Source organism: Podarcis muralis, chromosome 1 (assembly GCF_964188315.1).
Source record: "Podarcis muralis chromosome 1, rPodMur119.hap1.1, whole genome shotgun sequence".
Classification (NCBI taxonomy): domain Eukaryota; kingdom Metazoa; phylum Chordata; class Lepidosauria; order Squamata; family Lacertidae; genus Podarcis; species Podarcis muralis.
Window position 1 is genome coordinate 80,778,845 of NC_135655.1, and position 18,675 is coordinate 80,797,519.

At 45.8% G+C, this 18,675-nt stretch overlaps 1 protein-coding gene across 7 annotated transcripts in view; it reads right to left on the bottom strand.

Annotated features, from left to right (window-relative positions):
• COL18A1 (collagen type XVIII alpha 1 chain) overlaps positions 1 to 18,675 on the bottom strand; it is a 154,351-nt gene that overhangs the window by 2,967 nt on the left and 132,709 nt on the right. For all 7 annotated transcript variants that reach the window (XM_077932764.1, XM_077932751.1, XM_077932760.1 and 4 more), the window contains 20 exons: positions 17,779 to 17,868; positions 16,400 to 16,429; positions 15,864 to 15,890; positions 13,083 to 13,145; positions 12,034 to 12,108; positions 10,449 to 10,484; positions 9,899 to 9,952; positions 8,864 to 8,938; positions 7,845 to 7,919; positions 7,659 to 7,701; positions 6,919 to 6,981; positions 5,985 to 6,028; positions 5,083 to 5,205; positions 4,240 to 4,393; positions 4,046 to 4,122; positions 3,309 to 3,437; positions 2,688 to 2,723; positions 1,903 to 2,220; positions 767 to 964; positions 101 to 216 (listed from right to left, as the gene is read on the bottom strand). In XM_077932764.1, the coding sequence (XP_077788890.1) occupies positions 101 to 216; positions 767 to 964; positions 1,903 to 2,220; positions 2,688 to 2,723; positions 3,309 to 3,437; positions 4,046 to 4,122; positions 4,240 to 4,393; positions 5,083 to 5,205; positions 5,985 to 6,028; positions 6,919 to 6,981; positions 7,659 to 7,701; positions 7,845 to 7,919; positions 8,864 to 8,938; positions 9,899 to 9,952; positions 10,449 to 10,484; positions 12,034 to 12,108; positions 13,083 to 13,145; positions 15,864 to 15,890; positions 16,400 to 16,429; positions 17,779 to 17,868 (1,826 nt within the window). The remainder of the gene's footprint in view (positions 1 to 100; positions 217 to 766; positions 965 to 1,902; positions 2,221 to 2,687; positions 2,724 to 3,308; positions 3,438 to 4,045; positions 4,123 to 4,239; positions 4,394 to 5,082; positions 5,206 to 5,984; positions 6,029 to 6,918; positions 6,982 to 7,658; positions 7,702 to 7,844; positions 7,920 to 8,863; positions 8,939 to 9,898; positions 9,953 to 10,448; positions 10,485 to 12,033; positions 12,109 to 13,082; positions 13,146 to 15,863; positions 15,891 to 16,399; positions 16,430 to 17,778; positions 17,869 to 18,675) is intronic.

Below are 18,675 nucleotides of genomic sequence, written 5' to 3' on the forward strand. Positions count from 1 at the left end.
CCCTTGGAGTTGCAGAGCCAGAGAGGCCAGGCCCAGCTGGAAGGGCAGCAAACCTGCATTCCCAGATCTTCAGAGAAACAAAACCATTTCCCCCACCTACCATGCAGAGTCTCTCAGGACATCCCTTCCGTCAAAGGAGAAGATGCGAACCCCAGTTCTGAATGGAGCATCAGTGCCGGAGAAAAGGTTCTCCCAATTATTAAACAACAATTCATCCTGGAAAGGAACAGAAACGGGCAATGTAATAATGTAACTGCTCTGAGAATGCTTTCTGCCTGTCTGATAACTTTGAGACAGGCTGCCCTTTCCATGGACAAGACCTTGGGACCTTGCATGTCCCAGGTTCACTCCCTGGTGCCTATGGTTTTAAAATATCTCAAGCAACTGGTCTGGGAAAGGCCCCTGCCTGAGAACCTGGAAGGACAGCTGCCAGTCTCCCAGTTCAATGCAAGGCAGCTCTTTACAGAAGTTTTCAAGGTGACGGCTTGAGCTGCATTACAGATCAAGTATTAAAGATAAAGCTTTTAAACCTTTTTATAAAAAGTAAATAAATATTAGGTGTTGTTAAGAGATGATGATGCTGCCTTGCAGGTTTGCCCCTGACCACTAGTCTTGATGTGTAGTTCTTGCCTCAATTAACACCACTTGGAGGCTGCAATCCTACACAGGGGCAGGAAAGGAAGACAGCACTCCCATCGCTGAGCTTCATGTTTGCCTTCCGCTGTCACGAAGCGTTGTCTTTGCTCAGGCCTCTGACCAGACGTACCCTGAGGTTGACAATAGGCACCGTGCCCCTGTCTGCTCTGCGCACTATGCTGTAGAGGTCTTGCAGTCGGGAGGAGAGGAACGCTCGGAAGGTGCCCGTCAGTCCAACCTCCCTGGCTTGCTGGAAGCACTGGAAGTCAGCTCCTCGGATGCCCCGCATGCTGCCACTCAGGGGAGTGTTCAGGGCTATGAGGTGGAGCTGGAAAAGCAAGAAGACGACCACACATGAGAGGGAGCCTGTACCAGTACACAAGGGGGCTCTCAGTGCAACTGGCAGAGGGGGAGGAATGTCCGGCCACCACAATACAAGCAGCCAGTCAGCAATGGGGCTGAGCATGGGGGTCGGGGGGCTTTGCTGCTGCTTTCTGGGACTCCTGAGAATCATGAGAGGCCAGCCCTGTTATTTCTCTCACTGGAAATCATTCATTGTTGGGGGGGGGGTGGCATTTCAGAAGTAGTTGCCTATTCAATGGTTATGTCCACAAAGCAGTCAAATTATAACTAAAATGCAGAGGTTATAGTAAGTAGTAACACCCTCACCCTCATCAAAGCTATTGCGACATGGCTCTGGGATGCATTCCAACAACTGAGAACTGTTTATATTGTGTGGGTGTGGACTAGCCAGCTTGTCAGCCCCTGTAGTCTCCTCTTCAAAGGCATCCTATACCAAGTTGTAAGCATAGGGTGGCCCCATGGAGCAGCCTCCCAGCCTGGGATGGAGTGAGTATGTTGTTGATTGGCTGCCTAAATCTGAAGCAAAGGGATGCAGGATGCAGGCACCCTCTCTGAGGGGTTTGGGCCCTTTGGGCCCCTTCAAGCCCTGAACTCACACCATTCAGAGGTTTCAATGTTTGATTGGGATTCTTGAAGGGGCCTCTTGCTCATTCATCCCTACTGCTGGCAAAGAAGCCCATTCAGACTCCTCATTGCTAGTGGCAGACCATCATGCTAAGCTAGGTGGACAACCTGTAGAGAGGAACCCTTCACAATGGAAGTCAGCAGGCAGGGGACCCTTTGGTGCCAGCTGCTTTCATGACCCTACTCTCGGTGTCTTTATGTAGGGCCAATTGAGGCAGCCACCCAGGCAAAACACCAAACTGCAGCAGGGGACTCTGCCAGCGTGTGCAGGGCACTCACAGCAGGCTGGAAGTCATGGTGGGTGTGGACGGCAGAAGGGACGGCATCGGGCTGGCGGTTGAGGAAGAAGGCGTTCAGCGGCTCCTGCTGGTGCTGGGCTCCCTGGTGTGGCTGGTGGATGGCGGGTTGCTCAGGAAGGCGGTGCTGGTTGGCCACACTCTCATCCCCTCTCCAGGGCTTGGCAGTGGAGTAAGCGCTGTATTCTCGGTGGGAATGCACAGGCAAATGCTGTTGGAAGGGGCGCTGGGATCCAGATGATGAAGCCGTTCCTCCATGGGAGTAGTGGACATTGGGAGGCCTATCATATACCTCATTGTCCTGCAGCAGAATGAAGGGTAATGTTCCTAGAACCCTTTCTAAGTGTCCTCTTAGGGGGTCCGTCTCACAGAAGAGCACAGGTCAGATACAGCCAACCTCCCCCCCCCCCATTTCCTGCCACTCGCAGCACAATCATCTGGCTGCATTACCAGCAGAGCCAAGCATGCACCCAACCAGTCTGAACAACAGCCAGCTACATCAGCTGCATCCCAGTACAGGTGATCCAAAATCCTTAGTAGCCCACTGTGGACTTGATCATTCAAGTCCCCCTGCATGACATGCCTCATTTGGATTTTCCCTGATCTATACCCGAGTGCACCATATAGGTCACCATGTATTGAAATCCAAACACTAAAGAACATTTAAAAGGTTGATAATCCCTGGATCTCAAAACTCCTAGCAAGCTTGGAATGACCCACAATAGACCCAGTCCATGCTACAACACCAGGTAATAATGTTTCACTTACCAGCCCAGGGCCAGAGATGGATATTCTTTCCTCAAGCTGAAATTAAATCAGAATAAGTCATTATAGCATTTATATGATGTGTTTTGCTTGCTTTGTAACACTTATAAGAACTCTAGGTTGGTATTATTATCTCCAAATTGCAGGTCTGAAGTCTTGCCTAAGACCACCCAGTGAATTCATCTAGGGAATTCCCAGCTCACAGCTCACTATACCACCAGCACCCTATTGCTATTATTCTTTAGGATGAATTTTGCTATTTTCGAATGCATATTCGGCTTTGGAGGGAAAGGGAATATTTGCCAGAATGAAATAAAGCTGTAGTTGTTGCAACCTGAAACTTATCCAGGAATTCATTTGGTAAGGAGGAAAGAATGTCTATGGATCCCATATCAGATTGTTTCAAGTAAGCTTCTTCCTAATCAAGCCAGAGGAAGCTCATTCATCGCTACAAGGGAGCGTTTCTTCCTGGCATTGCATTCCCTCTGTGTGTATAAATTAGCAGTCGGTTCTGCATTACTCTGAGCGTCTGCCAATACCCCACAGAGAAAGACCGCTCTCCAAGGTAGTAGTCCACCTACAGTCTTACCCCAAGACTGCTGTGTTCACACACATCATACTCACAAGGACTCTCCTGAAACCACTGCGGACACGGATGTAGAGCTCTTCCCTGTCCCGGATGAAAAGGAGCTGTCCTTCTGCCACCTCATGCGCTCTGGCCATCATGCTCTGATAGGTTGGCAAGATTCGCAGCTGCCGGAAAACAAAGCAGTTGAAAAGGGAACAACGAAAAGGGCGCAGCCATTCATCAGTCTGAAGTACGAGGTGGTGGCTCACCATTAACACAATTTATATTTGGTGCGCTTGTAAACTGTGGGCATATTGATGACAGCCCTTGCTTTAATCACACAGGGTTCTTCATCAAATAGAGAGCACCTGAGTTATAATAGGCCATAGTTACAGTCAGATTCACAAGCCAGAAGCCAATGACAAACTTCACGGTCATCACTCTTACAGTGTTATCATGTCTATTACAACAAATATTTGTCGTAATTCCCAGAAATTGGAGTGGCGTTCCTTTCAATTAGCACCATAGAGCTTTCCAGAACTAGCAACAGCTGTTCCTATTTGCAGGGCTAGCAGCAGCAGCAGCTGCTGCTCCTATTGGACAATAAATGGTTGTCCATGTTCATAGATGGAGCATCATCAATCACTCTGGCAGCGGCAATCTCTAGCCAATTTGTTAAATCCTTGCTTGAGCAAAACCCATCAGGGCCACCCACAGGAAGGTAACTTGCTCCATCCCCACGAAAGGAACACCACTGTGTAGGCTGCAGTGACCCACTGCCGCTTTTTCTTACCCCAGAAGATGATGCATCACTGGTGCCTGGAGTTCCCGGTGGTCCTGGCGGCCCCGGTGGCCCAGGAATACTGATCGCTGGAAATGAAACAAACCCAGAGCTAAAGCAGCTATATTCGCACAAAGCTTGTTTTTAAGGCCTAAAACAGGGCCATTTGCAATGAGTAACTGGGAAAGAATCAGGTATCTACTCACATTGCCTATGGGGTCCTGGAAAGGAAGGGGGTCCTGGAGGGCCAGGTGGACCCGGGGGTCCTGGGGTCCCTGGGCGCCCCTCAAATCCTGCGCCAGGAGGCCCTTGGGGGCCAGGAGGGCCAGGGGCCCCTCTAATACTGTCCCCTTTGGGGCCCTGAAGAAGCAAATAACATACATGTATATTAGAACCACTGAAGTTTTACTCCATGGCAGAAACATCCACTGATCCGCCTAAGCAATTAATTACATTCATAACCAAATGCATAGTTCTAATCCTTCCTCCCCCTTTCTCCTTCCATTGCCCCACACAAACACATTCCTCTTCCAGCTTCCTAGGCCCCGTGGCAGATGGAGCAAAGGAAACGTCATGCCCCAAGGTAAATTATCCAAACCTCTAACAACCAGTAACCCTTCCACTCCAGGTGCCCACCCCACAACTTGCCTCCTCTCTCACTTCCCTTGTTCTCCCACCTGCTACTACAGTCTCTCTCCACTGCTTCTGCCACTCTGGGCAAAACAGCATTTGTAACGGTGGACAGCCTCATGGGATAAGAGAAGGCTAGTCACAAAGCAAGGCCTCTCCCCACCATCAGGATGATGTAAAACAAAATCTGCCACCTGTGGCAGCTACCCTACTCTGCCTAATGGCAGGGACTGCAATGCACTTGAGAACTTCTGCACCTTGGAGATTGGGTGCTTATCCTTCTCCGCCCAAATCCCCTACCAAAGGTGCCACTTGCACACTCAGTTTCCCCTGCCTTATTATAGAATGCAGAAGACTATCCCGTGGTAGAAAGATGTTGGCCACCAACCCTCGTAACAATGCAGTGTGGGGTATCTCACCGGAAGACCAGGATATCCTGGGGGGCCTGGGGGTCCAACAGCACTTGATCCAAACAATCCTCCTCCGCCTGGCTCACCCTTTTCACCTTTCAGCCCTGGGTCCCCTCTGTCCCCTCTTTCTCCCTATGGAAAGATATTAAATAAGCAAATAGACAGTGGCCAAACAAAATGCATTCTCCAAGATTAGCACTATTTCCTTCTAGACTTGTTCCTCTGCCTTGTCCACATTTCCCCTTGTGCTGTGCCTAGAAAACGGGTCCAAGCAGTTTTCTGCTTGACTCGTGCTTTCTAGGCACAAGTCAGAGTGGTCTGTCACATTAGGGAATATCTGAGTAAAATAGGTTCATTGGGCAGACCTCTCTCTCCCTTACATCTTGCATGCAGCACCAATACACCAGTTGAACTTCAGTTGTTCAGCCACTGTAATGACAGGTGAAGACACCTCCTAGCTGAAGCTTCAGCAATATTCAGGGGCAACTAATGTGAAAACCATCAAAACCGACAAAGGGGAAGAGAGAGAGGAAAAAATACAATCATTCAAAATATCTTAGATAAAATAACTGGTTTTAAATTGTATTATGCTGGTTGTGATGATGACGGCTGGTTATAAAGCTTTATGTTTGTACGATTTGTATTGTACGTAATTTGTTTGCTGTCCTTCAATTTTTTATTTTAAACACTGAAAGCCACCTTAAAAGGGTAGGTACCCCAAAAGGCAGCTTGTAAAGTTTAGAAGCAAATAGTAAATCAAACAAAAAGCCTTTTTCCTATCCTTGTGACCCTGACCTCATTAAATGCAAAGCGGCCCAAACCTGTTTGCCATCCTAGTGTGTCTTCCCCCAGCAAAACCCCTTAAGCTTCTTTTTAAATCTATATATTCCTCCCAAATGGCAGACACTTACCCTGAAGGTGGAGCCAAATCTGCTGAGGTCATAAGGGAACTGGCCTTGTGACAAAGGGAGAAGAAAGGGAGAAGAATGAGATATTCGTAACGGCAAAGAAACCAACTCTGCTTACTGTGGGGCTTCTTTCCATTGTGATCTTTGGAACTTTCTTTTATGATGGGCCTTCGAGGCACAACCCAGCCATTTATGACTGTATGGAAAGGGCTTTTGTGTATCACTGGGTGAAAAATTTGGAAGCAATACTCATGTAAAATGCATTATTTTAGCTTGTGCTAATAAGCCTGGTACTTGTACTGATAAGGCTTGCACTAATAAAGCCAGCGCATAACTCTTACAGATTTTTTTCCAAGAGGATACAGACAAGCTCAGCTAGGCTTTGGCTTCCTGCACAACGAAAAGGAGGGGCCATAGCTCAGAGGTACATCTGTTGCCTGTTTTGCACATAGGTTTGATCTCTGGCTTCTATGCTTAAGGTAGTGAAGGTGCCACCGGTGCATGTAACTTGACTAGATGACACCAGGTTTATTCTAGCCCTGCAGGTCTTGGATTTTGTAGAGTACTCTGTGGTAAGCAGTGCAAGAACTAGCCTGTACAAAAGCTGTTGGATGCACCTAGCTGGAGACATAAAATAGGGACAATAGGCTAATAGCGACAGAAACCTGCTGCAAAGCAAGAACTTGTGTGGTGCAGCCACCTCAGAACAACACACCTGAACCACAGCATGCTACAGGTCTAAGGCAGGAGCAGGGAGGTTAATTGGAGGTGTGCAATGCTTAGATACGAGTTGAGTGCAACAAGGCTCAAGCACATGAACCAAGTCACAAGAGGCTTCCATGACTGCCACTAGCTCATGAATCCATGACACCTCTTGGTAAGTGTTGGTCAAAAGGTGGAAGTTAAATGCAAGTAGCAACACTGCAGGAAATCTTACCTGGGGGCCCAGGAGGACCCACATCACCTTTTTCTCCCTTCGGACCAGCAGAACCATGGTAGCCTGAAACAAAGTCCTGGCATAAGGCTAGACAGTCCCCAAGAGCCAGTGAGAAGGCACTGCACATCCATAGTCCAAAACTTCCAGAACCGCTAGAGGAACGTACTGGTTTATACTATCATGCAAGGGTATTAATTGCGCATTCGGTTCAGATTAAAATGATTCCAAATGCCTTTTAGAAGGAAACAATGTTATGGCTCTGTACAGCAAGGGTAGCTAATCTTTCCAGTGCAAGGGCCACATCACCCTGCAATGCTGTGGGCCGCATGGCGGCTGCCCCACAGCTGACATGTGCCCAATCATCAGATGGGATGATCTGCAAACACCCCACCCAGCCAAGTATCATGATAAGGGTGAAAACGGCTATGTTCCCACCAGTGCTCTACACCATTTTTTTCTCCAGCAGCATTGCTACTGCCACCATATTGTTCAAGGGACTGGTGTGCAACCAGGAAAGGTTTGGTGGGCTGGATCAGGCCAGCAGGTCCCAATGCCTACTTGTGCAAAGTCTGGCATTAATATGGGAAGTCTTTAATGGTGACCCATAGAGCACCATGGAAAAGGAATTATGAATCCACCCTTTCCTGCTGCTATAGAGGGATTCACCCCAGGAATCTGATGGGGAAAGCCGATCTTTGTCATCCAACCCCATGCTTTAACCGCTTCTGCAACATCCTTACCAGGCAATCCTGGAGGCCCTGGTGGTCCCACTTCACCAAATGCCTGAAGTTGCAAAATAAATAAAATAAATCCCCCCATGAAATACATTATTACCCAATCATTGTATAACTAGCAAGACATTCAGTTTCTGGCATTTACACACGTTTCCCCCCCAGCAAGGAAAATGCACGTAGGCCATTACTCACATTGTTGTCATAAATAGGCACTATGCTGCCCGGAGGACCTGGGGGGCCAGGAGGGCCAGGGAGCCCTGGAGGACCCTAGAGAGAGGAAGAGAAAAACAGACATCCCATTAATTATGTGGGGAACTGACTGAGAACAGAACAGACTGAATAGAACGGGACACTAGCCAATATCCACTCAACAGTGACAATTCTGCAACCACCCTGTGCCTTTGTGGGTGGTGGGTGCTGCTCCTGGTTTTAACTGGAACACAAGATTGTGCGATGTGGCATTGCTTCTACTTCCGGGACTTGCGGTCAACTCAAAAGGTGGAAGACAGGAAGATGACACAGCCAGTGGAATGCATCCTGCACTCAGTTCCACCTCCTTATCATGCATGTCATCGGCATTTACAAAAACAAACAAGGTTTGTGTTTCTTTCCACCACCCACAGACAATACTTCCCCCAAATCCCAAACTCCAGGACTCCAGGCTTCAAATATTTCATTATTCTGTCTGCAACAGCAGAGGAAATCAGAGCGTTCACACACAATATACTTGACAAAATTGTTCTTGCAGTGCATGGACCAGAATTAGCATTGCTTTACTAGAGTCCACACGGTGGGTGGTTATGGCACTCTAGGATTGGTGCATGACAGCCCAGGGGTCTGGCAACGGGACAGAATTAGGCCTATGATTTTGCTTGCCTCCCCAATGCTGTGCTGTGCTGCTGCCAGCTCCCTGGTTCTAAGTAGACCAGAAGCAAAATCACTCCAAGGCAAAGGGGATGCAGCACACATGAGAAATAACGCTCTCACAAAAATGCTTGGCCACTGCTGCATTTGGATACTTGCAGCCACACTAGGACAAGAGCAAGGTCGTTTTCAGATGCCCCTTGGGGAGATGTGAGACCTTTTTCTTCTCTCATAACAGAGTCTGACGATGCTCGTGCTCGGGGTTACAGTGGGATACAAAGGCCATCAAAGCTAGCAGCACTGCATAAACTGCACCATGCAGAGAGATGTGTCAGTTTTCCACTTACCCTTAAGCCCAGCCCTCCACTTGCGTCTGCTGGGTCACCTTTTTCTCCTTTCAACCCGTTCATACCAGGTCGGCCCTGCAAAGGACAAAAAGCCACTGCTGAGTCAGCTTAAGGGACCCTTGTAATGACACAGCAATAATGAGGATCCAGAGCACAAAGAACGCTACAAACATCACCTTTTGTGCTCCCATCGGGTGAAGTGAAAGGGCAAAGAGAGAAGAATCTACTGAGATCTCACAATTTCTCTATGGGGAGCTCCTACATATTACTCCTGAAACCAAATGCCTCAAGAGTAGGTAAAACTATGTTGCGGTTCTGTCTCGAATAGATGATTTAACTGCGAAGGCCAGAGCTGTCGATATGAGGTTAGAATTAAAGGGAACAAACAGCAGGTGAAACCCTTGGTACTTTCATAGGTCCCTGAAGGAAGCTCCTGGCAGATTTTGCTGGTGTCACATGAGAAACCTCTGTCCTTTCTTAGCACTGTCACACACCAGCAAGACATAGAGACAGTAACCAAGCCAGAGCCACTCTGTTGAACAAGATGATGGAAAGAGGGGCTTGTGTGATCAGGAGAAGGGCAGTTTCATCCTGACTGGAGAAAGACAACCCTGAAGAAAGGAATGCAGGGACAAACCTTGTGTTGGTAGGAGCAGCATGGCCAGGATCTCACAGCAGAACGTGAGACAGGAAAGTGGATGGTCCTGTTGTATCTAAATGTACCCAGAGCCTCCCTGCTCATGGCAGGAGGGAGTGCCAGCTGAGGGGACCTAGAAGCATTCCAGTTGCATGCAGAGCCACTGAGTGTTTGTTATGGCGCTTGCATCCTTTTAGCTAGGATCCCCTTTCGTTAATGGTTCAGACTGGAGTGAATTAATGCCGGAGTCTGATTTCTGCAGCTTCCCTTGGAATTTCTATCTAGCAGAGAGGTAACAGTGACTATTCTAGAGGTGGATGAATTTACTCCTCTTCCCCCATTCCGTTTATAATAAGGGAATGTACACTTGAAGACAATCTAAAAATCAAAATTCTTACAGGTCTTCCAGGAAAGCCGATTTCTCCTTTCTGTCCATGCCGCCCAGGTGGCCCCTAGAAGAACAGAGAGAAAAGGCAGGCTTAGAAAGATGGCAAGAGATTGTAAATGCGAGTTCCTGCAATATCTGTGATGTAATACCATCTGCTACAGGATTTATAATTCCAAATGGAAGCAGAAGACAAGGAATTCATCATTCCCTCCAATAGCAAATTCAGGAAGTAAGTGCTGACATAATATAGACACCAGAGGGGAAAGGGATCCCTGCTTACACTCCTTATGACTTACAGTAACTTGGGGAAGGGCAGGCAGAAACCTGAACAGAAGGACTCCTACTAGGAGATGAAAACACACTGCAATATTTGGCTACAGACTTGACTTTCCTAAGTAACCACACTGAAATAAATAGGAGCTACACAAAAGCTCTCCTAGCAATACCACACACAACAAGAACAACAGAGAGGATAATTTAATTCTATCATTCATGCTTAATGGATGTTTAGATATATGTAAATTCCTTGCATATAAGCAAAGATACCCTTTGTAACTTACTGCTGGTCCCACAGGTCCTCGCAGGCCTGGTTCACCCTGGCAATGAAAGCAGAGGCAATTAGACCCTCCAGACAAGCAGCTTACACTCATCCTGAGTGCTTGCACAAAGTTTACAGCGAGCTTAGATTATCTTCAGTCTTTATTAAGCATTCATTTCGATTTGTTTGCAGGGTGGATATACAACAACAAACATCAATCCTGCATTCACCCGGTTTTCTTGTGGGTTGCTTACATGCCTTTCCCTTAGCTAATTGTTCACTCACCATTTTTCAATGCATTTCCCCATCACTTTCTAAACAGCAAATAAGCCAAATCATTTTAAAAAGTGGATTTCTTCCACTAGGGCAACAGAGCCCTTTAGTCCACTTGAAATGTGCATACCTAAAGTTCTGGCATGTGCTTGAATCCCTCCTGCAAAATAGTGAGAGCCTGGAGGTATCCCACACTACTATTTAGAACAGGGGTGATGAACCCCCTCTCTCCAGCCCCGCTTCGCACCCCAAGTACTTTGCCTGACTGGAGTGTATCCTCAATATCTGATAATTCCTCTTGCTTCTCTGCATGAAGACTACAGAGGGGTTTGTGAGTGTGTGTAGAAACTAGCTTACTGGACAAAGTTGAAATGTACATTTGCCATTCTGTACACTTTTGCCTCCGGGCTCCATCTGCCACTGACCTTGGTGGGTTGCCCTGAAGGCAATGTCCTGATTTAGAGCACCCTGGGCTAGAGGCAAGCCCATGGTTGCTAAGGGTCAAACTAGACATTCATTAGAGATTTTGCATGCATCTGCATATATATTTTTCTTATATAATACAGACATGTGAGGGGATAATCCTTTTCAAGAAAGGATTGCCTCTCCAGCACAATAAGAATGACCCCACAAAAAGGCCTCATGGCTAAAAGTCTTAGGGGGGAAGTCTCCTTTGGAGGCTCCTCGGCTGTGATTATTCAGATCTTGCTGGGGAGGGAGGGGAGATAAGACTTGTTATGTGCTGCCTTCAACCCCTGCCTTTGCCTGTAATTAAATAATAATATTAATAAACTAGATAAGAGCAAATAAACGCTTTATGGTCCTTAACAAAGAAAGGGAGACTCTTCTCTCTCTCACACACACACACTCTTACCAGGGTGGTAATTGGGGAGAGACAAAGCAACATATTGCTTGGGACTTCCCAAAACCTGGCAGTGCCCATCTCCCCTGCCCACTCAATCACCACACAAAGGCTGTGAGTGGTTCTTGCCAGAGAACCACCTCACCAACCATAGTCACTTTCATGGTCACATTGCAATAAATATTCTCTCCTCCCTTTTCCCAGAAAAAATCTGAATGGTACAGATCACGTGGGTAATCCCATGTGTGTGTTTGCTAACACAACTTTTGCAGAGGGTGCACATCCAAAAACTCAGTAGCACACTCTGCCAGAAGCATGGGTGGCGGCTCTCAATCCTTCACTCTCTTTTATAGGGGTTCTATACCAGTCTTTACGCCATGGAGGGGGAAATCCTTCAGCTTCTCGTTATACAGTAGCAAAACTGGGTAAGTGAGAGAGAGAAAAATTCAAATGAAAGCATGCTTATTTCTACCTTTTCTCCTTTTGGATTAGTTGCTATGACTGTCCCATCAGGACCTATTATAACCCCTGGCTCTCCTTTTTCACCCTGTCCAAAAGACAAATGGCAAGAATGAAGACAAAATGCTTGTGAAAATATAAACTTTGCAAAACAGGCAAAAAATTTCCTCTGGAACCAGGCCTCTGGCCTTTAACTTTTAGAAATAGGTGGGATGTTTTAATGTATTTATGTGTGGGGGGGTGTTTGGTTGTAAGTCACTAAAGAGACTAACAAATTTAATAAATAATTACAATTGAAGTATTGCTCCAGAGGAAACATGACCCATGTTATAAGCTATCTAGTACAATGATCTTATTGCAGTAAGATTCCCCAACAGGGGATGATGGCTGGCAATAGTGAGCATTTGGGGAGAGTTCATGGAAGCATGAAATGCTATGCTTGCCATGCCCTTAATCAATCACTGTAAGGCTGAAGAAGTACAAAGAAATAGAAATTGGTGCTTTGGAAAGATATTTGGATTATGGAAAACGATTTGGAACTAAGGCTGCAATCCTAACCATGTCTAATCAAAAGAGAGTCCTACTGAATTCAAAGGGGCTCCCTCCCAGGTAAGCAGGGTTAGTTAGGGTTGCAGCCTAAGACCAGGAGCCAAATTGTAAGAATCCTCTTGAGAGTGGAGAAATTTGCATTGTGGTGATCAAATTGCAAACTGGAATGCTTTGCTCCAGAGGGTAGGACTCAAACCAATGGCTTCAAGTTACAAGAAAGAAGATTCCAACTAAACATCAGGAAGTACTTTCTGACAGAGCTGCTCAACAGTGGAATGGACTCCCTCAGGAGGTGGTGGACTCTCCTTCCATGGAGGTTTTTAAGCAGAGGTTGGACGGCCGCCTGTCATAGGATTGTAGAGTTGGAAGGGAGCATGATTAGTCCAAACCCCTGCAATGCAGGAATATCTTGCCCAACATGGGGCTTGAACCCGTGACCTTCATGGATGCTTTGAGATTCCTAGATGAGCCTTGGGGGTCCCTTCCAACTCTACAATTCTATGATTCTCTTACCTTTGGACCTGAAGAGCCCGGAACACCTGCAGATCCTGTGTCTCCTTTTGGTCCCACTGGCCCCTGGAATCACAGAGAATTACAACTGATGACATTGACACATGGCCCATCTTTTCAGTATTAGGAGTCAGTGGAGCAATATTGTTTGTTTGTTTTGCTCCCCCCCCCCCCGCAACTGCACACCCTTTATCTAGGGATATTAAAGCATGCTGTGAGCCAACAGGCCCCCTCCTTTGCTTTGATCTGCTTGCCTTGGCCTAAAGATGAGCCTCTGGTCTACAAATAATGCCAAGCAAGCCATCAAAATAGTAGTCTTCATGTTTTGGGGGGAAGCTGACTGTGGAAAGCGCCAGAGAAGCCCTGCTTTAAAAAAAGTCAGGCCAATCTGCACATTCATTATTATTATTTTAAAAAATTACTTATTAGAGTTCTCTTTTTTTTTACAATGCTTTTTATTGATTTTCACAAACATAAATAAAACTTAAACTTTTACAATCAACATTTTGTGTTGTCTTATTTACCTTGCGCACTTTCGCGCCCAGACTTCCCTCCTTCCCTGCTACGGTTTTCCTAATTTACATCTTCTCTTGCAGATTCATATTTACCCTCTATTCACATCACAGGATTTATATTAGCCCTGCTACAGTTTTTAAACTTCTACAATTAATTCGTATGTATGCAACAAATTTACTCTACTCTTCTTCAAACTTTGTCACTTTTTGGTCTCGAATTTTATAGGTCATTTTTGCTAATTCTGTATATTCAAAAAATTTAGTCTGCCACTCTATTAGAGTTGGGATCTCTTGGGATTTCCACTTTTGGGCCACGAGGATCCTAGCGGCAGCCGTGGCATACTGAAACAATTCACGATTCTCTTTTCTCACCTCACCTCCTATTATCCCCAATAAAAAAGCCTCCGATTTCTTTGGGAATGTATATTTTAAAAGTTTATTCAGCTCACTGTATATCAAATCCCACAACTTTTTCATCTTTTCGCACGTCCACCACAAGTGGTAGAATTCCCCGTCTTTTAGTTTACACTTATTAGAGTTCCCCAAGGAGTTTGGTTATTAGTGCTAGTCCATCTGTACTTTCTCCCCTTTGTAGATTTGCGGGTGGTTTGTCTTATTCTCCTGGCGCAAGCTAGCACAGCCTGCAAATGGGAGGAAAAACTAATTGGAAAAAGTGGGGTTTAAGGCTGGAAAAAATGCCAGAGAAAATCCATTTAGTGATCTACCTAGTTTGAAAAGCAGTTTAAGGCTGGAAAAAATGCCAGAGAAAATCCATTTAGTGATCTACCTAGTTTGAAAAGCTATGTGCACTTTAGCTCTCAAAATGCGGGCGCAGCAAGTGATACAGCAGGACTGGTGTCTGCTGCTCCCTGCCTGGGATGCTGAGGAAATGGAAAGAAGCAAAAGGAGGAGCGCCTTGCAACCACCTCCCCACCCCTACACACACACACACACACACACACACACACACACACACACACACATCCTTCCTGTTTTGTTCTCTCTCGTTCCATTCCTTGTCCAATATACACAACCGCTGACAAAATAAAAACAAGCAAAACATAACAAAAGCTCGATTGCTGCCAAGCCTCAAAGCTGCCCTCCTTTGCATCTGGTTGCTCTAGGGCAGCTCTCAGCCAGAACAGCCCCCAAGGGGGGAGAGCTGCTCACTGAGGCTTGGAGCAAGGTCACCCAACCCCTCGCCAGGGCCAGTTCACACACATTTATTCTGACTTCAATTGGCTCTGATCAGAACATATTAGTACAGCTGCAAAGTCAGTAGTAGTAGTAATAAGCTGCTATGGGGTTTTTTTTTGGGGGGGGGGTGAATCATACAATCTACAGGCAAATCTTACAGGCAAAGAAAATCAAACTCAAGCCACAGTGCCAAGACTTTAAAAAGCGGGTTGTGAATAGACACTTGCCTGATCAGCTGTGCCAAAACTGTCTCCAGGTGAGCAATCTAGGAAGCTTTATAAAACTTTTTTTTACACATATGCAGATAGATGTCAGTAAATGGACTAGTAAATTGGTTTGTTTGTTGGAGGACTTACTCGCAGTGCTGACGTAGGGCTCATTCACACTTGTTTTTGGGCTGCACTTTCTATGTACAAGTCTGGGATTTCTAGGTCTCTGTCAGAGTGTCCCCTCCCCTTCCTGCTGCTTACCCCAGGGAAACCTGTGTTTTACTGCTGAATCGGAGCAAACGGCAATCAGGTTTTCAGCAGATTGTCATTTCTCCAATTCAGCAGCAAATAAATGGCTTTCTTGGATAAATCTGCAGAAGGTGAAGGGGAAAAAGCTCCAACCTGGACCAGGAAAACCCAGAGCTGTACCTAGAAAGCACAGCACAAAAGGAAGTGTGCATTGAGCCCTTATACATGTGCTGCAATTTTTCTCTTGCAACAGAGGATGCCACTGTATACTAAGAAAAAACTTTGGCATGCCCTCCCCGCTCCAGCCACTGGTAAACTGCAAAGATGTACAGCAGCCGAATTCTTACAATCTGAGCACTGTGAAGCCACCGGGCCGTATTCAACCACATTTTTGCACTAGCACAAGAGGATTCTCCCTTCCCTCCATGTGCACCCTATGCTTTCCCCAAATCTGTCCTGGAGGGCTGAGAGTGCCCCCCGCCCCCCGAAAAAATTTAGGGGGAACACAGGTGAGAGAAGAGGCAGAGATGGTTCTGTTGCACAAGGAGAAATCCTTGCACTGAAGGAATGATCTGCTTAGTGCTACACTGAACATTACTGGGTCAACTACTTACTGGGAAGCCAGCATGCCCTTGTTTGCCCTGCAAGAAGAAATAGGGTAGCATAAATAACATATAAAATATATAATAGTATTATCTCCAGCCCTTTAAACTTAATTTAATTTAAATTAATTAAGTTCTTAATTTCTTCTGTAAAGTGTTGTTGACTGAAACAAAGTGCTTTGCTTTTATCAGTGAAATCAATAAGCTCTAATGTTCGTCAAATACGTTTAAATAAAATTCCAGTTTTGTTTATATAGTGCCTCAACCTTACTTTGATCCTCTGGCTGAGGGATAAGTTTCCTTTCACAATATTAAAAATCCTTGCTGTTGGTTATCAGAAAACGCTACCACATAAAGATAATACCAGACCTCTCAAGTGTTACTCACAGGGAGTGTCTAAGTGTTCAAACACCCCAAACCAGATCACATTACCTCACTCCCATCTCCCCCCCCCCCCATTCCCATCTTATTGAGGGAGTTTGCCACAACATCCTTCTCACTAAATCAGAATAAAATGATCACTAGGATAGAAATTGCTTTTTGCTTACCTCTGGGCCTGGCAGAGTAGGTAAGGTTTTCTATAAAAAAATAATGAAAGGGTATACTTAAAATGTGATCTTTATTGTATTTCCTCATATTCTTTGGTGGGGCAAACTAAAGTCTGACCCAAAGTCCAGTAAAATGCCACAAATTTCTTACCGATGACCCTGAATTGTTTATTCTTATTCCTACCATTATCCTGTCATTTCTATTAAATCAACAGTTGCTGGAGAAAAGAGATTGGCTCGAATTCAAACGTAACATTACATATCATGGGTGGAATTCAGCTATTACAATTGGTTGATCAGTGAAAGTATTTCAGCTTCTCTGATGAAACAATCCTCCCTCCCTCTCTCTCTCTCTCTGCCCCCCCCCCCCCCCCCGCTCGCTGGGATTCTGGAGGTTCCTCAGGGATACATTCCAAGTCCATTTGGGGCAGTGGGGGGGCACAGGGAAGAAACTCTGATGTGCTAACAGGAGTTCTTGTGCTGGCCCCCACTAGCACTATTATTTAGTTGAATCTGGCCCCATATTTTCTCAGCATGAGGGCCCACTGGCTTAAATCAGCAATCTAAACTTTGCAGTCTAATACATGTCTACTCAGAAGAATGCCCAGCTGAGTCCAAGGACATCTAGACCCCTTTGCCTAAAAACTAAAATGAGCAGGGGGGATTGCTACCCTATTGGAAGCCAGCCACGCCAGCAAGGAACACGTATAAAATTTTCTAGAGGCAATCACCTATTGGTTCAAACCATGGTTTAGCATGAACGTGCAAGCCTACAAGCTCCCCACCACAAGATTGCAGGCACTTCCCTCCTCTCAGTCATTTTGCTGCTGAGCTGCACTGCCCTAAACCGTGGTTTGGCTTAGTGTGTCATCCAAACGCATGGTTTTAGCTCTCCTAGACAAACCACAAGCTGTAAGTAAACCAAGAACAACCTTGGTTTTAGCTCATGATCTGTCTGGAGAGAGCTAATTCATGAGCCCAGGTTTGGACAACATTCGAAGCAAAGCCATGGCTTAGCTCCATGCAGCACAGTGGCAAAATGGCTGGACGTGAGCAAAGTTGCCATGATCTCCTCCCTGGGAGCCTGTAGGCTCACATGTTCGCACTAGTTTGCCTTAGTGTGGTATGTGAACCAAGCCAATGTCTGCCAAGAAGGAAACTGAGAACTATCAGTCATTGAACTTCAGGGTATTAATATTTTCATGGTTGATGCTGAACTAGAAAATACAGAAACAAATTACCTTTATAATTAGAAATAATGAATTGATTCTTTGAGGAATGGCTCCTCTATGGAATCATATCATTTTGATTCACAGCAAATAACATGATTTTGCAGAAGTAAGAGGAAGGGGTCAATAAAAAAGCACAAATATCCTTACATCATCACTGGGCAGGAGGATGACTTGTCCTGGAGGGCCGGGGGGTCCAGGGGGACCTGGCAGCCCTATTCCATCTTGACCTCGTTCACCCTCAAAAGAAAAGATAGAGAACATTTGAATGTGGTGCAGAATTCAGCAGCCAGCTTGCTCACAGGGGCAAGACAGTTTCAGCATAGAACACCAATCCTGGCCTGATTGCACTGGCTGCCAATTAGTTTCTCAGCCCAATTAAAAGTGCTGGTTTTGACCTATAAAGCCTTCAACAGCTCAGGACCACAATACCTCAAGGACTGCCTCTGCCCATGTGAACCAACCCGGATGCTGCAATCATCATCTGAGGCTCTTCTTCGTGTGCTTCCCCTATATGAGGTCTGGAGGGCAGCAACACAAGAATGGGCCTTTTCTGCAGTGACTCCTCATTTGTGGAATGCCCTCCCCAGGGAGGCTCACCTGGTGCCATCATTATATATCTTTAGATGCCACGCAAAAACTTGCCTCTATAACCAGACCTCTGTCCTTTAACTATCTGTGGCCTTTTAAACAGGGGTGGGGTATTGTTTTCGTTTGTTACTATGGTATGTATTTCTGTGTTTTATATTGCAAACAGCCCTGTGATCCTTGGATGAAGGGCAGTATAAAAAATTATTATTAACAACAAATTATTATTAACAACAACAACAATAAAGTTTTTAGGGGGTGAGTTGCAAAACATATTAAGTGCACACATTCTAGCCCATTTTCTGTTTGTTTGCTAAAAGCATTTGTATACTTCAATTTCATTTAAAAAATTGAAGTGGTTTACAACAGTTAAAATACAGTAACAACAAAATTTAAAACAGATCACCAGCTGACTATTAGGGAAACTGTTGCAAGCCAATCCTGGCCTGACTACACTTT